Source organism: Carya illinoinensis, chromosome 3, assembly GCF_018687715.1.
Source record: "Carya illinoinensis cultivar Pawnee chromosome 3, C.illinoinensisPawnee_v1, whole genome shotgun sequence".
Lineage (NCBI taxonomy): Eukaryota > Viridiplantae > Streptophyta > Magnoliopsida > Fagales > Juglandaceae > Carya > Carya illinoinensis.
Window position 1 is genome coordinate 52,336,546 of NC_056754.1, and position 22,170 is coordinate 52,358,715.

A 22,170-nucleotide genomic window follows, 5' to 3' on the forward strand; every position below is an offset into this window, starting at 1 on the left:
TAGCGGGAGTCTCTCATGTCAAAGAATGAAGTGCATTCGTTTGAAAAATGAATCAGTTTGTAAGCAGCTTAGTAGAGCACACTTGAGTGGAGGGAGTGATTGTTGACCACCTAAGTGTGAAAACTATTAAAAGGGGCTGCTTTGCACCAAGACTCTGCACCGTCCAAAAATCTCATGCTCTGCACCGTCCTATATGTTGCAGATCAAACATAGCTGCTGCAGCTCACTAGTTGTCATTAATATTGGTTGATATTTAGTAGATATTTAGTAGATATTTAGTAGAACTTCTCCTATAAAAGGAGAGCTCTAATATGTGAAGTGAGTGTGTGCAAAAACAGAGAGTGGATGTGAGAAACTTTTAAGTGTTTGTAATCTCATACAAACTTATTGAATTTTGACTTCAATGGACGTAGACAAATTGCTGAATTATTTAAATATCGTTTTGTATAATTTTTGGACAGTTTTGATGCGCAACAATATATATATTCTTACTGGTATCATTTCGATATTTCACTGACTGTGCACCAATCCAATTCTACAAAGGTCAATTACATGTGTTTGTCGTGACTGTAATGCATGCACAGTGATTGTTGATAGCTTTTAGTGCTCTCTTTATTTATTTGTCCCCGTCTATGATTATCTTTGCATGGTCTTGGTTAGAAAAGCCAATTTAGTTATTGATGCCTGAATGGATGGAAGTAACTTTTATGCTGCAGAAGAACGATATGGATTTTTTTTTTTTTTAATTTATATAAGCACTATATACAAGTTTATTACATAGAGAGTAAAATGGAACGATGCTAGAATCATCATTCAGAAGTAGAATGATGATCTTTCCCAAAAACAAAAATGTTCCCCTCTGCATCAGGTGGAGCACTTCATGCTGTGTTTCTGCTTTGCTTTGCCTGCATGAATCATGTTCATAAATAAGAGTCAGAATCTTATTTCCGGTATGACTTTATTGTCAAGTTCTATTCAACTTGCAGTGCCTTCGGCGATTTTTAAAAGTGTAAGCATGTAGATTCATCATGAGTGTTAAAGCATGGTGATTTTCAAAGAACTGGGGAGAACCGAAAATTTAAGCATTCAGTTCCAGGTGAAGGGGTTTTGAATTACTACATTGTTTATAGCATGGTTGCTTGAGTGCTGGATCATCGGTTGAAGCTGGAGAATCCTGACCAAATATCATCTCGCAACTCATATCATCAAAATCTGTGCAAAGCAGAAGGTACAGCATAATTGTGTTACCGTTCAAAGATTGTAAGAGCTAGTGATCATATGCTTCTAAACAATTGACTCGCACACATGTGACTAATGTTCAACTTAAGTGCTTTCAGTGGGTGCTTTTGGATTCTTGTGGTAAGTCGCACATGGGATAGCTAATAGAAGGATAATTGGCTTCATGAGAAACAGACAAATTTAGTGTCTTTCATTATACAATGCAGTGTAGAGCACTAATCATGAATGTTTTGATTCACGGTTAGGAATTCAGGTAGTAATCTCACCAGCAAAAATTTTTAATCATATGTTGTTAAGTGCTAGAATTCTCACCAAGCTTGGATGGGTCTACATGCAGTTTTGTACCCTAAGTGGCTAATACTCAGGGCCCTCCATTGACATGATGAGCGTGGCCTCCACTTCTTTAGTGCAGGCAATGCTACAGATCCAACTTGAAGTCGTTTTTCTTTCATTGATCTTTGTTCCTTTTTCTGTATACTAATTTTCCTTTTAAGAGGAAATTTAAGGTTTTCATATCCTAGATGGCAACTTTTACTGTTCTAGTTCTCCTAATAAGAATCCAGTAGAAAAAATAAATAAATCCAACTTCGATATTAACAGAGTGGAGAATCCTATTGGGGTTGTCTCACATCAGTTGTGGAAGGAATTGGTAGTCAGTTTATAAATGCGAGAGAAAGCCTTACCCCTTGAGCTAGCCTTGGGTGTTGAGAGAAACTCAAGACCACCCAACTCTAATATTAGAGTCCAGGTTTACCAACAATCTCAGGCCTAACAGTCTGTGGGAGAAACAGATTGTTCTTGCTCTGATCTATGGCCCGATGTGTGAAGGGAAGATTGTTAAGGTTGTCCTACATCGGTTGTGAAAAGGGCTAGTGGTCAGTTCATAAATGTGAGAGAAAGTCTCACCCTTGAGCTAGATTTTAGGATTGAGAGAGGCCCAAAACCACCTAACAAATCCTTCCTCTCTGTCTATATGCAATTTACCAAAATTTCCCAAACAAACAAGAAGTTGATAATTTGGCTCATAACTGAGTATTTGAGATTGTTCTTGCTGCAAGCATATAGAAGCTAGATGGGGATACTTACTAGGGACCATATTGACAGGCATTCCCAGGGAGTCCTTGATAAAGGCTTGGGATGGCAATTTGCAGAGATTAATACACATTCCCACACAATTGGTCTCCTCCAAAAACCTGCAACGTTGAAGGACAATATTAGAGGATTACGTGGAAGATGCCAAGGCTAGTGAAATCAAGATGATTTTGACATTGGTAAGAAATTTGCTGATGATCATGATGGTCATGATGGCGAGAGAGAAGAATACTCTAGGGGTGACACAATCATTGGAGCAGATTGTCTTACATCGAAGTGTCTTAGGTTGGTGAGGTGGGGCATAGTCTTGAGTCGATATTCACAGTATACAGAGAACTGAGAGAAGGGTGAAGCTAAAGTTACCTGCACTTTTTTATGTGGACTACATTCCTCTCTCTTCTTCCGTTGAGCTCCGACTCCCTTACCTTATTTTGTGAAATATAGAAGGTGACAGTTAGATTCGATGAACAATCTTGCATCAGGATCTTATTTGCAGATTGCTTTGCATTTATGCGTGCATTATGTGTGTGCCTGCACATTTGTTAGTGATTGATCCCAAGAGGATGAAATTCAAACAGTTGAAGGCAATGCAAAGGCAAAAAATTTCAAGACTGGTGCTTCCATGAATGTGAACCAGACCAATATTGACTCTAAGCCTCCTGAACCAGAAATCTGGTTATTGATTTTGAATGATGATGCAAGATAACTATTCACGCATCATCTTAATCACTTGAGATGCCACTTGCCAAATGGATGTAATTTGTGCCCCGCTTAATATTATGAACAGAAGCAAATCCCAGTGGTGAAATGCAATGCTTGGCAGAACCAGAGGAGCTAATCTGTCAAGTTTTCCAAATCAACTCCTCTCCAATCTGATCTACTATTTGAAAAATGCTACTCATCATCCCCGGCGTGGCATCAAATGATTGGCTGATAAGTTAAAAGGAGTACATAATTTTCCAATTAGTTAATGCCATGTAAGAGAATGATGAACAAAATTTCTCATTAATGTTCCAATATCATGAAAAACTATCCTGGACTAATTACTTGTCTGCATTACACACTGTTGGAAATGCATGCCTATGTTGTTTAAGGAGCATTATGTCACAGATTTTAACCTGCCGCCTTGTCAGGCAACTCATTGACATATATTTTTGTTTTATTTAAGTCACTGTCAAATTATACTCATCAATTAATGATGGGTCATGGGTGACTCTCAGGCTAACATGGTGCACGTTGTATCCCCTCCTGTTCCTATTACCTTGTTCGTATTTTCTCACGAGTTTTTCTTAATAAATTTGTACGAAAAAAGGTGCCAGAGTAATTTCACGTATATTTAAAAATAATATTCTATCCTTACCTCGCATTGTCCCACCAGCCAAGCAAAAAACACAGTGGTGAAGGCAGCAAAATATTCCCTTGCTAATTTAGATTGGGGTAGCAGTGTCTTTATCTGTCATCGGTCACAAAGACATCAAGAATGAATGAATCATCATTAACTAACAAAGCATATAAATGTTTCATAATAAAATATAAGAAATTAGCACTATTAAAATCCATGTACTGACTTATATATGAGACATGGGTTTGTGCAGGAATCTTTTCAATCGACGCCATAAATTAAGCACGCATCTTGAAAGCTCAGCCTCAAACAACGATTAATACAAAGCACATATGCAGTTTAATTTGCTGCTTTCCTGAGTTCTCTCAAGTTGGCTTTTTACATTAAAAATGTTAGAATTATGGGTTTCTAGCCTCAAAAAATTGCAACACGTACTACTTGTGGGTACTAAATTTCAATGCAAAAAATCCAAACTAGCTGTTGTGGATTTACAGTACATTAGATTGACGAATGAGTTTTTCCTTTTTCTTTCTTTTGTTTCTGAGGAGACAGAATTCAAAAGTGTTGAACTACAACTGAAAATTGTAATGAACATTGAAGGAAAACAAGATAATCTGGATCGATCCTCCAGTATCAACCTGCACTGAGGTTGAAAATATTGCATCAGCATAAATGGGTTCTGGAAAACGTGATCAACAACATCACCACAAATCCTCATGTAGAAAAATAAGAAGCTAGAGTTGAGTCGAATGCATGAGAATAAATCATTTTCTTCTACACTAATTTGTTGAAGAAATGGAAGAAGTAAATGGACTTGCCAAAGAGAGGATTGCCCTTGGGAAGGCTCTCTCGAGGGCGTAAATGACCACTTCACGTTGTTGAATTGGATTAAAGTTTTGTGATGCCACTCGGGCTGCCTCCACCAAACTTTCATAGCCACTCTTGTTGTTCCTTAACCCTGTAAATATATAAACTTTCACGATTAGTTTTTCTTAGTCCATGCATCTATATCCCACAAAAACTGATAAATGAGACAGAAATGAACCTGTTGCAGCTTGAACACTCTGTGATAGATGGTTTATGGCAATCTGATCGAACCAGTTATCATTATAGAAGTTAGTCTTTCTTGCTTCTTTTGTTACGATTTCCGAGGGCCTCGTGAGCACGGCAAGAACCGGAGAGCGTACTGGTTTACAAGGGTACCGTCTCCGGTGAGCCAAAGTTGAGAGGGGGCTCCTGCTCTGAGCAAGAAGATTATTTGCATCCATTTGAGAGAGAGAGAGAGAGAGAGAGAGAGTCTTAGGATGAAAGACTGAATAGTGAATAGGACGAGTTACATGTAGAACCTCCGAGCAAATAAAAACAAAGATTGCATGAGGAGAATTTCGAGGGAAGCCATGCTAAAGATCCTTTGTTTGGAGTCATGCACACATCATCCCTCGATCATCAATATGTTTAATGTTTGTGTAAAAGATGCTTTTTGGTGCGTAGCATTTTGACTTCTTTATAAGCTTAATTGGTGGCCGCTAGCTGCCCCATTTGCATGTTAATTGCAGGATGAATGTAAAGAAGCTGCCTCCGGATTGGTACAAACAATAATAGCTAGCCAATGGGGTGTATTCAAAATTGTCTTTTCCCTTTGATATATGAGAACAGATACAGGGTAAGATCATTGCCTAGACCCCCATTAACTATAAATGTATATACATACATGCATGCATGCATGCGTAGATACAGGGGTTGAGCTGTTGAGGGCGGCTTAAAGGGTAAGAGTGGAGGGATCCCTTTCGCATCCTAAATCAAGCAAAGAGAATCATGGAGGGGAACCTTCATGATTCTTAATACAATTATTATTAAGAGATTTGTATCTCAATTACAATTATTACTAATTGCTTTATAAATATAAACTTATATGTTGTATTGGATCTCATTAATACAAACAATAATAAAAAAATGAAGCCTTCAAGATCTTTACATGATAATGAATATTGACTCTTGCATTATTAAATCTTTTGTCCTCCTTTCATTATCAACGTGTTTTATACTTTATATCTTAAAACAATCAAGGATATTTTCTTCCCTTTTAAATTCATCTTTTACATTAAAAAGAGGGGGGGGGGGGGGGGGGGGGGGGGGTGAGGGGGAGGACCTCTTCATGGAGAGTAGTCACCTCCTAGTAGAAAGGAACACTTTGAATAAGAGAAATTTCTTTTCTGGGATTTTTTAATAATGCTCTTATTTCATTTTGTAAATGTTCACTTTCCATCATTCCGAGATCATTTCTTTGTTTTTTAGAGAGGGGAAATGGAGGGTTTAGAAACCCCAGATGAAATGATATGTCTTGGCAAAAAGAACCTCCCCACCGTTGAAAGTGCTTATATATATAAATACTTAGATAGATATATATTATATTGTTTTGTTCGTATGCAATTGCTTGGGTTTTATTCCGTTTAATAATCATGTTTGAAGTTGGGTTTTCATAAGTATGGAAAGGTCTCCCTTTTAAGTTTTAAGCGTTTATTTTTCTTTTCCTCTTTGTCACAGTTGGTCCATTTTTACATATATTTATAGAATTTTGTCCGGAAATCACCTCAATTTAAACATGAATAATGTTATATATAGTTGTATAATGTACAAACACCGTACAATTATTTAAAAAAAAAATAAAGTCTACGATTAAAAAAATTAATTTTTTTTTTTCATATGAATCCTGTATTAATTTATTTTTTTCAAAAAGACCATACAACACTTGTACAACCACGACTGCAAATATTATTTCTCATTTAAACATATTTTCAACATCAAAATTATATTCTTGCTCAAAAGATTTCTGCATTAACTTCATAGTGTTTTTGGTTCTTTTACTTGTTATCGTAGTTTTACTCTAATTATAAAAAAATTACATAAAAATAATTTTACAAACTGACGTAATTAATATAATTAATTAAATTATAAAATTATTTTAATTATAAAATAAATTTAACAAATCAGATAAAATTATTTCAACTTATAAAATTATTTTTATATAATTATTTTGTAAATGCAGTTGTAATTATCTTTGTAGTTCCAACAGTTTTCTAAGTTATTGTAATTTTCTCGAAAACAAAGTAAGAGCAGCCCAAGAAGGCCCTTAAGTTAGTAACCAGGCCATAAGGCTTTAAATAGTCACTAAAAAGATTGCCCAAAATGGATTAAAACAGTAAAAGGGTCTTAAAATAATTTATAAAAATACTTTCATTTTAAAACATAAATATATAAGAGAATGTTAAAAAAATAAAGCTCGAGTAAAAATACCGACTTTGATTCCAACTCCAAAAGGTTGTAAAAGAGCCAAAATTAAAGACCAACTTGAAATCGAAGTCAGGAATCTTGGGTTCAGATCTCAATAAAGCTAAATTGCAATCGAGCAGATCAAATCTCTTAAGAAAATCAAGAGGATGCATACAGAACTCACAAAAGTTGTGGTCGTTCTAGGAAGGAAAAACAAAGACAACATGCAAGCAAGAACTGAATAAAAAAGACCCAAAACAATTTATGATTAGCACATTCGGCATCCTTGTCCAAGAAAATGCTTTTACAACTCTAATTTGAGAGGACAATTGCAGAACCAAACAAATTAAACATGAAGCAATCATTAAATATTAGATGCAGAAAACATGATTCAGACTCATAGGTGATAGTCAAATGTGGTTAAGATAACCGCATTCAAGACCCAATTCAACAAACAGCAACTCCTACCTTAGAACAAACATGAAAGATTAGCCCATGTATATACTAACCTAGCTAGCTGATCTAAACAGACATCGAGAATGCTGAAAATGTCTCACAAACCATAAACATTAGCCTACAGTTAAAATCATTGTTGTAAATCAGCTACAGATGGACCTAATCTTTAGAGGTTTTGTTGATGAGGGATTTGTGGATGTGGGGGATGACTCCACCTCCAGCAATGGTTCCTTTGATCAGAGTGTCAAGCTCCTCGTCTCCCCTAATAGCCAGCTGCAGATGCCTGGGTGTGATTCTCTTCACCTTCAAATCCTTGCTTGCGTTCCCAGCCAGCTCGAGCACCTCCGCAGTCAGGTACTCCAAAATGGAAGCCAAGTACACAGCAGCGGTGGCCCCAACTCGCCCATTCGCAGAGATCCGGGTTTTCAGGTGCCGATGAATCCGGCCCACCGGAAACTACACGCCCACGATGCAAAAGCAGAATAGACACCATGAACAAGATCAGAAACATACCATGGAAACCAAATAATTCGTTTCATTCATTCTGGAAAATACTCTATGCAGAACCGATGTGAGGCAAATACCAAAGAATATTACGATATTAATCAATTAAAATTGTCACGGAGGAAGAAGAAATGCCTGAATCCCGGCACGAGACGACTTGGAAACGGGTCTTTTCTTGTCTTTTTCCTTATCCTTGTCCTTGTTAGCTGCTGTAGTTTTTGCAGCCAATAGCCCCTTCCCTCCTTTACCCGCCATTTCTCACCTATTATTTCGGTTCGTTTTCAGATTTGCAAACAAAAATAATAAACTTGACATTGGTATATAATTTTACCAACGAAAAAAAAAAAACCATCTAAATTGGGTTTGACTGTTAGTCTACCAGATCTGGATGCGTCAATCAACCCAACAAAAGAAAATCAAAACAGAGTTGATGAGTTGCAGAATATAGGTAAACGCAATACAAAAGAAATTTGTCGTACAAAGTAACCGAAGTGAAGGGTGAGAAAGCCGTGAACATGAAATGTAAGAGGGAAGTTGAAATCAAAGTCTCTGACACCCGAACCTTTGCACACAAAACCCATAAAGAAAAGAAAATTCAAAACAATAGGAGAGAGAGAGAGAGAGAGAGAGAGAGAGAGAGAGAGAGAGAGAGAGAGAGAGAGAGAGAGAGAGAGAGAGAGAGAGAGAGATTGACCTGAGAGCACTGGAGAACGAAGAAGAGGAGGTAGGAAAGTGTAGCCGTGGGAGGAACCGAAAATGAGAGAAGTGAAAAAAGTTTAAAGGTATTTATTTATATTTTCTTCTAAGAAAATATCTAATATTTGAATGCGATGAGATGGAAAGGAAGCGCGGTCTGTTTTGGGTGGGAAAAACCCTCATTTTCGTTGTTTTCAAATTTTCAACGACTCTTTTTAGCACGCGCCACGTATATTATCAAATTTTCAGGCCCTAAAAAATAAAAGTAAATAGGATAGTTTTTGGCAAGAATAAGTGGAATAAATATAAAATTATTATCTCATCTTATTTTATTATTATAATTATTCTAAAATTTTATATAAAATATAATAAATAATTTACTTTTTTTAAATCTCAAAATAATAATATTATTAAAAAATAATATTTTAAACTTTTTTCTAAAATTAAAAATTCTTATCTCACCATCCAAACTTATCTTAAATTAATATAGTCATAAAAAAACCTGACTCATGGTACTGACATAAGTTATAACAGTCATCTAATTAAAATAAAATAAAATATTTTTAAAACTTGATAGGTTATTAAAAATACTTGAACCCTTTAAAGTTTAAAGAGTCAAAATATAATTTTAAAATCTTTAAAATTTGTGTATTTAACTTTTCCTAAGAGCATTTACATTGGTTTTATCAAAGTCATTTCAAAATTTGATAAAAAGTACAAGTTTTTTATAATTCTAAAATCTTTCTATCCATAATTCCACATTGGATTAGCCATTAGATTCATCAAAATAATAATATAATATTATTTTTTTCATATTTTGCAATTAAACCTACTATATTTACATTAATAATTTAATTTGATATTTAAATTATTGATTTCCAACTTATATGGATATATATATATTTATTTATATTGAAGGCAGTATATATTGTGCCTTTTATTAACTTATATGGATATATATATTTATATTAAAGGCAGTATCATTTCAGATCCACAATTAACTTATATGGTAGTTAAATTTGGTATAAGCTCCATCTGGACAGTATTGCATCACAAATAATTATATTCCCTGTATGATTAACAAAGTTCCTGGAAGCTAGACAAATCAGAGTTTTTGATCGCTATACAAATAAACTTCACAAATACAGCTTCTTAAGTTAAAAAATACAGCTTTTTAAGTTAAAAAATACAGCCTCAAGTCAAAAATTCATCTTTGTTGCTGTTGCCCATCGCTGTGTTCTTCCAACTTGCTCATATTTTTTTTTTTAATCTCTTCAAGCTGCACTGAAACTTCAATTGTTCAGAACGATAATTGCAGAAGTTAAAAGCTCTTCATTTCTGCAAAAGCTCTTACACTCAAACAGAGGCGGCAAAACAACTAATTGCATAAGGTCCTATTTCAGAACAAGCAAAGCTTAAAATCATAATTATCACACAAACTTTTTCCAACCCCAATCTTAAAATCAGAATTGCCAAGAATCTGCGGGCAGCAGGAAAAATTTTTCTTTCAAAAGAATAGAATTTGCTTAAATAATGAAGCAGAAGGGCAACTACATGTAATTGTTTTTTCGGAGTCTAATCACGTGAGATGTATTTCATCAAATTAAAGCAAACTATTTGGAAATAGATAATGATGAAAGTTCACATAGAAAGGATTATATTCAAAATAAAGTGACACAATACCTTCATGAAGTCCGACAAAACTAACAAAGAATCCTTTGTGTAGCCTGCTTCCTCAAGGACTTGGGTCAGAACTTGCTGTAGTAGACATCAACAAAACCACACATGCAAAACAAGATATTCAGCAGCACAATTGATTTTATTCAATTTCCATTAGAAATTTTAAACCTTATTTCTCACCCTAATAGATTTACAGAACAGGTGATATTTTATTACTCTAATGGGATCTAACTCAAATGGATCCTCCCCTGAACAAAAAAAGAAAAAAAGAAAAGAACATATTGTATTTCTTAATGTCACTCGTCTCATAAAAAGAGTAAAGAATTTAAAGTATTTGGCCAAAGTGCATCAGCATTTAGAAAAAAGTGCTAAATTAGAGGAATGCAGAGTCATTCAAGATTTGCCATATTTATACAAGCAAATAAACATTCAAGAACAGATTTTGTATTTGTTCGAAGTCCTTTTTCCTATCTTCCTTTTCTGTTGATATTGTTGAAAATCTCCAACAACCATATCACTTTCAAAGCAAACTTGAACCCTATGTGCACATATCATGCAAATGAAGACTGCTATGATATCCCTGTATTTTCAAGTTCAAATATTCAATATTAAAAAAGGCCACTGACGATAACCAACACAATAAGGTTTCACGTATATAGCCTTTTAAACTGTTTGCATTGCACCTTTTGCCTTATTATTAAAGATTTCTTACTTGTAAAGGGAAAAGAAACCTTTAAACTGTATTACCAATTAAAAAGAAAACGCATATGAATTGCATAGCCCGAAACCTTTCAAATAAGGCCACTAATCAGAAGATTCATCCTTCAAACATTTTGTAGTTAAGAACTAACCTCCCTCTGTTGTTCAGATATATATTGTCCTGTCAAGTCCCGCAAAACTTCGAGCATGTCATTCATCGCAACGCCTCCATTGCCATCCGAATCATAAACTCTAAAAATAACTAGGAATAAAGAGACGCCATCACCCCAATAGGTGAAAATTCAGAGAAGATAATTTCTAGAAACATGACATCACAAAAACTAAAGAGTCATTACACTCAATTTTATGTTGTAAAGTCGCACGGGGACTGAATGCGGACAAGAATGCCACGAATTCCTTAAAGTTCAATCCGTCCAACATCCTCAACAATCTCTGGAAGATACACGTTGCAGCACATTATCTCAGTAAGCAAATTGCACAAAATAAGCGCATACAACCATAACCTACGTAATTACATATGTAACAAGACACACATACATGCGTAAACGAATTGAACCAAAATAAATAGTTTCATCCTCGTTTATAAGCGTATAATATATGTTATAGATATAAATGTAAACACACGCAGAGAAAAAGTAGGACCTGGGAGAGAGGGTTGACGGCGAATTCAGGAACGGACATGAACTCCTCAGAAGAGATGAAACCACCGCCGCTTCAATCGAGCTGACAGAACCTCTGGTGTTTGTGGGGGGTCTAATTGGAGCTGTGGAAAGCCCGATGACGTTAGAAGAAGATGGACGAAATTGGGGGAAACGACGTGACCATCTCTGAAACTACCTCGGTGAGGTCGCTGGTCGTTGGAGCGTGTGTAAACAGCTCGTCGTTGGTTCTTATGTTGTGCTATACAAAACCCAAGATGAACCTGCTCCAAGAATCGAAGGAACGAAGAAGGATAAATAGCTTGAAAACGAGAGAAAGAGAGAAAGGGGAAGAGAATGTAAGAAAAAGTTATAATGAATAAAAAGATCTATAGGATCTTTTACCTCCGGCCATTTGTGCTTGATAACTGGAAAATTTCAAATCTACAAAAGAGACTAGAGATTTTGCAGGGAATGGACTTCTAGTCTTTTGCCTTAGAACTTTTTTTGGGTGAGTCTAATAGAAAACACAAGTCCCTTTATATAGGCAAGACTAGGAACCCTCATTTATTACTCCTACAACCTTTAGGCTACCCTCATTATTCCATCCATCACAAAATAACAAGGGTCACCACTTTATTTATGAAGGGCAATTACCTATGCTTGATAGATGAAGTGTATCATCTTAGATGAAGTGAACCACTTTAGGGAAGACAAAAGTTTTCTAGGAAAACCAAAAGTCTAACATTCTCCCACTTGGTTCACTTAATAGGTAAAACTGAAATGGCCAAAATAATGCCCTTAATTCTGTTAAGATATCCTATATACGAACCATGGTGGTATTGCTCTTTATAGTAAACATTTCCCTTCCATGTGTCACAATACATAGTATCCCTTAAAAATACTTTATGAACAACTATTAAAAGTCATTCGGGTCCTACTTAATCACCCAATGGATATGACGAATTCTTTACTTTATGCGCAAAACTAAAACTAAATTCAACTTTATTCTATATAGTAACATGAGAGATTACACTTTAGTTAGGCCCATACGATCCACATGACCTTGAAACTGTTTTACCGGTAAACCTTTGGTCATTGGATCAGCTAACATCAAGTCTGTATTGGTGTGCTCAATATACACCACATTATATTTGATACTCTCTCTCACACTTAAATACTTTATGTCAATATGCTTGCTTCTGCTTCCGCTCTTATTGTTCTTTGAGAAGAACACTGCAGCGGTATTATCACAAAAAATCTTTATTGGTCTTTGAATGGAATCGACAATTTTAAGACCAGAAATAAAATTCTTCAACCATATGGCTTGTGTCGTTGCTTCATAGCACGCAATGAATTCTGCCTCCATAGTAGACGTAGCAACTATAGATTGCTTCGTACTCTTCCAAGATATAGCTCCTTCAGCAAGAAGAAAGATATATCCAGAAGTAGACTTTCTGGTGTCTACACAACCGGCAAAATCCGAATCTGAATAGCCAACCACTTGTAAATTTTCTGTATGCCTGTAGGTTAGCATGTAATTCTTGGTTCCTTGCAAATACCACATCACCTTCTTTGCAGCTATCCAATGTTGAAGTCCTGGGTTACTTTGATAGCGACCCAATAATCCAACTGCTAGACATATGTCTGGACGGGTACAAACTTGAGCATACATCAAGCTACCCACTGCAGATGCATAAGGTACACTTTTCATCTGCTCTTGTTCCAATGCATTTTCAGGTGATTGTCCTTTATGAAATTTATCACCTTTGATTATGGGAGCTACAGAGGCTTTACAATCTTTCATACCGAATCTCTGTAAAACTTTTTCAATGTAGGCCTTTTGAGACAGTCTTAAGACTCTTTGTTTCCTGTCTCTGTGAATCTCTATGCCAATAACATAAGAGGCTTCACCCATATCCTTCATTTCAAAGTTTTGGGAGAGAAATTGTTTAGTCTCATGTAACAATCCCAAATCACTGCTTGCAAGAAGAATATCGTCTACATATAGGACTAAGAAAATGTATTTGCTCCCACTGACTTTAAAGTATATACATTGATCAACAAGATTCTCGATAAAACCGTATGAGATAATAATCTTGTGAAACTTTAAATACCATTGACGGGAAGCTTGTTTTAGTCCATAAAGAGACTTCTTCAATTTACATACTTTCTGACTGTCGTTACTGAAACCTTCAGGTTGTTTCATGTATACCACTTCATCAAGATCCCCATTAAGAAAAGTCGTTTTCACATCCATTTGATGTAACTCTAAATCAAAATGAGCTACTAAAGCCATGATTATCCTCAACGAATCCTTCTTAGAGACCGGAGAGAAGGTTTCATGATAATCAATGCCTTCCTTCTGAGTGAATCCTTTAGCGACAAGTCTAGCCTTATATCGTTCGACATTACCAGAAGAATCTCGTTTGGTTTTAAAAACCCATTTGCAGCCAACTGTTGCAAAACAAGCTTCCCGTCAATGGTATTTAAAGTTTCACAAGATTATTATCTCATACGGTTTTATCGAGAATCTTGTTGATCAATGTATATACTTTAAAGTCAGTGGGAGCAAATACATTTTCTTAATCCTATATGTAGACGATATTCTTCTTGCAAGCAGTGATTTGGGATTGTTACATGAGACTAAACAATTTACATACTTTCTGACTGTCGTTACTGAAACCTTCAGGTTGTTTCATGTATACCACTTCATCAAGATCCCCATTAAGAAAAGCCGTTTTCACATCCATTTGATGTAACTCTAAATCAAAATGAGCTACTAAAGCCATGATTATCCTCAACGAATCCTTCTTAGAGACCGGAGAGAAGGTTTCATGATAATCAATGCCTTCCTTCTGAGTGAATCCTTTAGCGACAAGTCTAGCCTTATATCATTCGACATTACCAGAAGAATCTCGTTTGGTTTTAAAAACCCATTTGCAGCCAACTGTTGCCGCCCCTTCTGGTAATTCGACGAGATCCCAGACTTGGTTCTTATAAATGGATTCTAACTCATTTTTCATGGCATCCAACCAAAATGTAGATTTATCTCCACTCATGGCTTGTGAAAACGTAATTGGGTCTTCCGGAAGTCCAATGTCAAAATCAGACTCAGTTAGGTATACAATGTAATCATCTGGAATAGCAGGCCTACGTATTCTTGAGGATTTTCTTAGAGCCATTACTTCATCATTTGGAGATGACTCAATTGGCTCAGACTGTAAATGCGGAATAATTTCAGATTGAACCTCATTTACGGGAGCATGTTGTACTTGAATTGGTGTCATTACATGATCTTGCGATCTATTTTGCCTTAAGACAACCATTCTTTCTCCAAAAGAAAGCAAAGTAGCATGTTCAGGTGTTTCCTCAAAAGTGACCTCTTGAGGATTCACACTCCCACTAGGTTCAACATCCTCAAGAAATTTTGCATTTTTAGATTCAACAATTCGAGGGCTATTATTGGGACAATAAAATCTATATCCTTTGGAGTTATTTGAATACCCAATAAAGAAACCGCTAGTTGTCCTTGGATCTAACTTCTTTATGTTAGGATTATAAATCCTAACTTCAGCAGAACAACCCCATATGTGTATATGATTTAAACTAGGTTTCCACCCTTTCCACAACTCGAAAGGTGTCTTAAAGACAGATTTGGATGGAACCCTATTCAATATATACACTGCAGTTTTAAGAGCTTCACTCCACAAGGAAAATTGCATATTAGATTTACTAATCATGCTCCTTACCATATCCATTAGCGTACGATTCCTTCTTTCTGCAACACCATTTTGTGATGGGGTACCAGGCATTGAATATTGGGCAACAATGCCTTCTTCCTGAAGGAAATTTGCAAATGGACCCTTAATTTGTCCATGTTCTGTGTACCTACCATAATATTCCCCTCCTCTATCAGATCTTACGATCTTGATTTTCTTTTCACTTTGATTCTCTACTTCTGCTTTATAGGCTTTGAAAACATCTAGTGCTTGAGCCTTCTCATTCAGAAGATAAAGATACATATACCTAGAATAGTCGTCAATAAATGAGATAAAATATCTCTGACCATTCAGGCAAGGGGTAGAAAATGGTCCACATATATCTGTGTGTATAATCTCAAGAACACTTGAGCTCCTTCTTGAACCTTTAGAATTATTGATGGTCTGCTTGCCCTTTATGCAGTCCACACAATTCTTGAAGTCAGTAAAATCAAGATCCTGTAGGACCCCTTCTTTTACTAACCGTCTCATCCTCTCTATAGAGATGTGTCCCAATCTCTTATGCCATAATAGAGAAGATTTTTCATTCAAAAGGTTTCTCTTAATGCCAACTGAATGCAGAGAGAGATAATTCTCTTCAAAATCGGGATGAATATCTAATTTAAAAAGGTTATCAACTAAAGTTCCAGAACCAACATGAATTTTATTCTTAAAAACAGTCATAACATTTTCAAAAAGGAAACTGTATCATTTGATAACAAGTTTGGAAACAGAAATTAAATTTCTACAAAATTCTGGAATATAAAAAACATTATTTAAATCCAAAACATGTCCCGATTTGAGAATCACTCTAAAAACTCCAACTGCAACAAATTGTGAACGCCCTTTATTTCCGGTGAAAACCCAAAGTTCACTTGTTGTTGGTTTCCTTCTGGTGAGAAAACCCTGCAATATATTCACAATATGAATTGAAGAACCAGAGTCAATCCACCATGAATTTTTAGGAGCATCAATGAAAAAAGATTCATGACACACAAGAGATATAGAGCTACCTTTCTTTTCAAGCCACTCTTTATACTTGATGCAACTCTTCTTTACATGTCCCTCTTTCTTGCAAAAGAAGCAGGTCACCTTTTTGCCATTAGATCCATTGGATTTTGATGGCACATTATGCTTCCTTTTCTTTTGAGGTCCACTTTGGCCCTTCTCGGTCTTAACTTTATCATTCACGACCATATTTGCACTTTCAGGTCGATCATGCTTCATCCTTTCCTCTTCTTGCACACACATGGTCAGAAGATCCGTAACTGACCAGTTTTCCTTATGTGTGTTATAAGAGATCTTGAAAGGTCCATACTCAGATGGCAATGAATCAAGGATGAAATGGACCAAGAATGGCTCAGATATCTCTATCTTTAAGCCCTTAAGTTGAGAAACAATATCTCTCATTTCTGTAATGTATGCACGCATACCCTTAGAACTGTCGAAAGCTTTAGTAGTGAATTGCCTGATAAGAGTGCTAGCTAAAGCCTTGTCAGAGCGAACAAACTGTTCCTTAATTGCCTGCATTAATTCCTTAATTGTAGCGCAATCACCAATAGAACCTCTAATGCTCTTACTCATGCGAGACTTTATGAGCATTAGACTTAGGCGATTAGATCGCTCCCACCATTGGCGATTTTCAATAACTTCCTGTGCATCCGTATCCGTGGCAGCAGGTGGTTGCTCCACACAGAGTGCATAGTCAAGATCCATATACCCCAAGGTAAATTGAACCGAATCTTTCCAGTCAGAAAAATTAGTACCATCAAGTATTGGAATAAAATAAACATCATCAGCTAAAGATTGTGGTACAACAGCTGCAAAACCAAGAAAAACTTTAATGCTATGAATTCAAGTAAATTTTAACCTTCCTGTGGGAAAAGGTTGCAAAACAGCATAAATTTACTCATCTTTATTTATAAGACAAATTATTCCAAATATTAACAAATAAAACTATCTACACCTGTAGGCAGAAGATAAATTTAACTGTTAATACCGAAAATCATTTTCTTATACTAATTAAATCACAAAAATTAAAGATTTCCCTGTAGGGATAAATCCTTAAAACCTATGATTTAATTACAATGAGATTCCATTTTTTTTTTTATATGTATTCTTTTAAATAATAAGGATGCTGTGGCATTACCTTCATTATTAAAAGAAATACAACTGGACATCTCCTTAAAAAACTGTAAATTAGCCCAAAGGCCCAACAATATGAATTGAACTTGAAATTGAGCCCACAAAAGATTGAAATCATGACCCGGCTCCTCTCTCACAATATAGATTATGACAAAAAAACATTAATCATGCAAAGAACAAAACTAGATTTCAAAAGCCCATTAAATGAACAAAAAAAAAAATACTAATAATTCAAACACAAAGCTGAAAGGCAACCGCTCTGATACCAAATGAAGAAAAAGCTATAATGAATAAAAAGATCTATAGGATCTTTTACCTCCGGCCATTTGTGCTTGATAACTGGAAAACTTCAAATCTACAAAAGAGACTAGAGATTTTGCAGGGAAGGGACTTCTAGTCTTTTGCCTTAGAACTTTTTTTGGGTGAGTCTAATGGAAAACACAAGCCCCTTTATATAGGCAAGACTAGGGACCCTCATTTATTACTCCTACAACCTTTAGGCTACCCTCATTATTCCATCCATCACAAAATAACAAGGGTCACCACTTTATTTATGAAGGGCAATTACCTATGCTTGATAGATGAAGTGTATCATCTTAGATGAAGTGAACCACTTTAGGGAAGACAAAGGTTTTCTAGGAAAACCAAAAGTCTAACAGAGAAAACTTACGGCCAGCCTTGGAGAAGAAGCTCGTCTGAAAATCGGTCCAGATCAGAGTGATTCTTGTGAAGAATCCAAGTGCTGTTTCAGTGGATTGATGATATCCGTGTGCTGTTTCGTGCGAGAAATGAAAAAGAGAGAGGGGGAGAGAAAACGCGGGAGGAAAATGAAGAGGGAAACTGGGAAAGCTGTTCGGTAATGAGAATTAAAACTAAGTAAAATAATAGGAAGATGAGTGTGCAGTAGTCCTTTATATTTGAAGGAAACTATCAATTTACTGTAGGTCAAAACTTGTCATTTACGATTTGATGAATCCAATGCAGTGACTTTTTACACCTTTTCATCATTTTATACATTTGCATTGGCTTTTGATGATGCCAATGCCAATGTTCTAAGAATTTTGGATTTCTCAATGATTTTTTATATATAAGAAATATTATAAGTTGTTTGTATAGTGAGATGAAATGATATAGTTTTAGATGAAATTTAAATAACATATTATTAAAATATTATTTTTTAATATTATTATTATTTAAAAATTTAAAAAAATTAAATTATGATTTTAAAAAATTATAATAATAAAATAAAATAATACAATCTCTCAATCCAAACAACCATTATTCATCTTTTAATTAGGTGGTTGACGTGACTTTTTGTGCAAAGTGTCGTTAACATGTCAAGTTTTCACTTTTCACTAGTAAATCTAACAAAAGTTAGGTGGGAGGATTAATTTAAAAAAAAAAAAAAAAAAAAATCGAAAGCCCAATTCTTGATTGTTTTTAAACAGAAGATGTTAGAAATTCAAGGAGTTTTTTTTTTTTTTTTAATTTGCAATCACATGAAAATTTACGAACTAAAACTCCATTTAAGACCAAAAAATATATATATTTGCAATTCTTGATAGTTTAAGTTTATTTAGTAAAAAATGAAATAAGAAATGTTATTTGAAGATCTTTATATTACACACCATTTATACTGTATAATTTGATTTGTACAAAGTAAATTTTAAAATTCAAATGCTTTAAATAAGAGATAAATAGACACATAAAATAAGACATACAACATTCATTGTTAATTATTTAATATTGTTTGTGTAAATGTTATGGCAATACATTTATTTATATGTTGTTTTATTTGATCCTTTTCTCATGTGACAATTGAATGATGTACATATGGCTGATTCTGAAATCTTAAAGTTTAATGTATTGAATTGGGGGACCACGTGACCAGCATGTGACTTGTAAGCTGATCAGATAAGAGTTAAGCTTGAGCCGCAAGATCTCTACACGTGGAGGCATCTGTTTACTCTATATATACATTATTATCCATTTGTAGTTTTGTAACCCTAATTCATTTTGTATATTATTTAGCCGGTTTATGAGTGAGAGAGAGAGAGAGAGAGAGAGAGAGAGAGAGAGAGAGAGAGAGAGAGAGAGAGAGAGAGAGAGGGGTGAATCTAGGATTTCACTTTGAGAAGAAAATCTGTGTAATTTTCTTTAGTGAGATGAGGGTTTTGTAAATACAAGTGATTCTGATACTTTTCTGTGAAGGACATTGATTATCAATAAAACTCTAAGATTATTCCTGTCATGGACGTAGACCATTAGAGTCGAACCACATAAATCGATTGTGTTGATTCTTTCCTTTCTTTCTTCCAATTATTTCTTTGGTTATTGATCTTGTTATTGCTCTGGTTTTTGTTATTTATTGTTATATTTTGCGATTAGTATTATTTTGAATCTAGTTGGTTTTGTTCATGAATATTTTTCATATCAGTCATAGTTATTTGAATTCTATGTAAAGGACTTTAAATAATTCTTAATAGTTTGAAATATTTAAACGGGCAACAACAAATGTTGTGGCTGCGTGCGTTCCATTTTTCATACTCATGATGACAAATAAAAAGAATGTATTTACATATAACATGAGCAATGTTACTATAGTCTCTAAATAGGAACGGCAATACAGAATTAGGTAATTTTATCTTTAAAATGTTTAAAATTACAAAAATACCCCTCCTAAAATAATATTTTTTTTCATTTAATAAAAATTCTACACATACCGTCCCCACTTGGAGACCGCAAGTAAAGTTTCTCAAATAACATATACATATATACACACACATAAATTAACATGGCAACTCCACCTTACATTAATCTACCTTTATCATGAATCGATATTCCTTAATTTGAATTTCGGACAATAGTCTTTTTGAGATTCTAACAACCAAGTTTTCAAGGCTTTCTCTATTATCTTTCTATTTCTAATTAAATCTTCATCTTATTTAAGTCCTTATATTTTTACGTTTTTTAATAAAAGCTTCAAATAGTTATATAAAAGAGTATTCGACAAAATTAAATAGACATGCACCAAACATCAATCTTCCAACGAAATAAAAGGAACCTTAAATTTAGCGTACATAAACATGAGAAAGCTGGCTGCATGCAACTTATAGCTAGCTAGTGATTTTCAAATTGTTTGTGCTGCATGTATGTGGTTTTAAACGAATAATTAGTGTCATTCTAATAACTTTCTTGATAAGAAGAATTTAGGAAACAAGTAATCATGTGCCCTTGTGCTCCTGCTCTCTTGTATTAGAAAAGAGTAGTGCTATTTAAAAACGTTTACACCATACATTATTTATAAGACATTATTTGATTTGTAAGATTCAAATTTTAAAATTTATCTTTAAAATTAAATTATATCACATAAATAATATATAGTGTAAAGACTTTTAAATATAATTATTTATAACAAAAAATAATATTATTACACTTTCTACGTAATCATGAGATGACATGAAGTCTTATAAATAGTATTGGTCTATATAAACAGTATTTTTTACTGTTCACTCAACTCATCAAATTAAGCCCATGTAAACTCTGAGTCCCAAATTTCGATTTAATTTGGAATAGTACTGCTTCTTGGGCCCGATATAATGTTTTCGTGTAAGATGTCATATGATTCCTGTTCTGAACAGGTCAATAACATTTAATTCACATATAGTGCTATAGCTAGATAGTGGTACGTCTACTATATTATTTAAATGCACAATATATAATATTTGAAAGTCCTATTAATTTCAAGTGTGTCTCATTATACGTACATTGTTGCATGCATGGCTCGTTTATCGGCCTACGTACCCACTTTGCAGATGTTGTTGCGCAGCATGTCTGGAACAAGATTAGAACTTAGAAGGTACGTACGAAGGTGATTAATTTGAGGGGTGTACGCGCGTACGTAGTAGACTAAGCCATGTCAAGAGGCAATGTTACTGGACTTTTAAGCAAACAAGCAATTTGTACCGCTTTATTAAAAGAAAATTATTTAGATATGCAAGAGCTCCTAGGACGGAGTTTCTCGTTACAACTAGCTAGTATACATGATATATATCCCACGATTTAGGGAAAAACTAAGGGAATGCCTTAATTAATGACTAGTTTTTACAGTCGAGTAGCTGAATTGTGGTGGCATCGTTGGAGACTGTGACCGGTTGCGTGGTGGTGTAATTTTTCGCTTTGAACTATCTGTAGGAGAGACCCGGCCGTTTCCTCGTCCTCGTCCTCGCAACTTTTGATGAGGGTACGTAACTGGTAACACGTACAATTGAATAGGTAGTATTAGGTCATCAGCGGTCCAAGTTGGCAGTGGTCGAATTCACTCACTCGCGAGTCGCAACTACATTGGCATGCACATGCATATATATGTTGGCTTGGCCATGCACTAGGATGCCGAATCCATTAATTAGTGCATAAAGCTTGTGTTGCTACCAGAAATGCCGACCCACGTACGATAGTTTGCGGGCTAAGCCCTCGAACCTCAAGCGTTAGCTGTAGCCAGCGGGTGCTTATTGTAAAAAAAGAAACAGCATATTATATCGGAATCGAGTTTGAAGAAAAGAAAAGCCAAAAAATGGGGAGAAAAACATGCTACTCGATGGAAACGGAAGAGGACCGAGAGGGAGGG

At 35.0% G+C, this 22,170-nt stretch overlaps 3 protein-coding genes across 8 annotated transcripts; all 3 read right to left on the reverse strand.

The window, feature by feature from the left end:
* Positions 1–864: 864 nt before the first annotated feature.
* Positions 865–4,941, reverse strand: LOC122303901 (beta-carotene isomerase D27, chloroplastic-like). Its single transcript, XM_043115896.1, has 7 exons — positions 4,719–4,941; positions 4,492–4,631; positions 3,692–3,784; positions 2,695–2,756; positions 2,326–2,432; positions 1,120–1,212; positions 865–905 (listed from the first exon to the last, which is right to left on the reverse strand). The coding sequence occupies exons 1-7, from the start codon at positions 4,939–4,941 to the stop codon at positions 865–867; spliced, it is 759 nt and encodes a 252-aa protein (XP_042971830.1).
* Positions 4,942–7,181: 2,240 nt separating this feature from the next.
* On the reverse strand, positions 7,182–8,750 carry LOC122305257 (histone H2A variant 1). 2 transcript variants are annotated; one of them, XM_043117640.1, is made up of 3 exons: positions 8,598–8,750; positions 8,039–8,165; positions 7,182–7,855 (listed from the first exon to the last, which is right to left on the reverse strand). In XM_043117640.1, exons 2-3 carry the CDS (start codon positions 8,156–8,158, stop codon positions 7,559–7,561), a joined length of 417 nt encoding a protein of 138 aa, XP_042973574.1. In that variant the 5' UTR covers positions 8,159–8,165; positions 8,598–8,750; the 3' UTR covers positions 7,182–7,558. The 2 variants fall into 2 exon arrangements, with proteins under 2 accessions (XP_042973574.1, XP_042973575.1); XM_043117641.1 differs by lacking the exon at positions 8,598–8,750 and adding an exon at positions 8,383–8,515.
* Positions 8,751–9,589: 839 nt separating this feature from the next.
* LOC122305258 (calcineurin subunit B-like) lies at positions 9,590–18,409 on the reverse strand. Of its 5 annotated transcripts, none has more exons than XM_043117643.1 (7): positions 18,214–18,408; positions 11,837–11,921; positions 11,642–11,762; positions 11,335–11,431; positions 11,131–11,240; positions 10,283–10,357; positions 9,590–9,878 (listed from the first exon to the last, which is right to left on the reverse strand). In XM_043117643.1, the coding sequence occupies exons 3-7, from the start codon at positions 11,678–11,680 to the stop codon at positions 9,807–9,809; spliced, it is 393 nt and encodes a 130-aa protein (XP_042973577.1). In that variant the 5' UTR covers positions 11,681–11,762; positions 11,837–11,921; positions 18,214–18,408; the 3' UTR covers positions 9,590–9,806. The 5 variants fall into 5 exon arrangements, with proteins under 5 accessions (XP_042973577.1, XP_042973579.1, XP_042973576.1 ...); XM_043117645.1 differs by having other exon boundaries at positions 9,590–9,883; positions 18,214–18,407; XM_043117642.1 differs by having other exon boundaries at positions 9,868–10,079; positions 18,214–18,409.
* Positions 18,410–22,170: the final 3,761 nt, after the last annotated feature.

Bases quoted from the DNA above. Each gene is read 5' to 3' on its own strand.
- LOC122303901 (XM_043115896.1), bottom strand. From the start codon at position 4,941: ATGGATGCAAATAATCTTCTTGCTCAGAGCAGGAGCCCCCTCTCAACT. The intron at 3,785-4,491 runs GCAAGTCCATTT...GACCGATGACAG, and splicing joins CAAGGGCAATCCTCTCTTTG to ATAAAGACACTGCTACCCCA. The intron at 906-1,119 runs GTAGTAATTCAA...TGATTCATGCAG, and splicing joins GCAACCATGCTATAAACAAT to GCAAAGCAAAGCAGAAACAC.
- LOC122305257 (XM_043117640.1), bottom strand. From the start codon at position 8,158: ATGGCGGGTAAAGGAGGGAAGGGGCTATTGGCTGCAAAAACTACAGCA. The intron at 7,856-8,038 runs GCATTTCTTCTT...GTGGGCGTGTAG, and splicing joins CGTCTCGTGCCGGGATTCAG to TTTCCGGTGGGCCGGATTCA.
- LOC122305258 (XM_043117642.1), bottom strand. From the start codon at position 11,680: ATGTCCGTTCCTGAATTCGCCGTCAACCCTCTCTCCCAG. The intron at 10,358-11,130 runs GTTAGTTCTTAA...TGTCTACTACAG, and splicing joins TATCTGAACAACAGAGGGAG to CAAGTTCTGACCCAAGTCCT. The intron at 10,080-10,282 runs GTATTGTGTCAC...TGCTGCCCGCAG, and splicing joins TTTTGTCGGACTTCATGAAG to ATTCTTGGCAATTCTGATTT.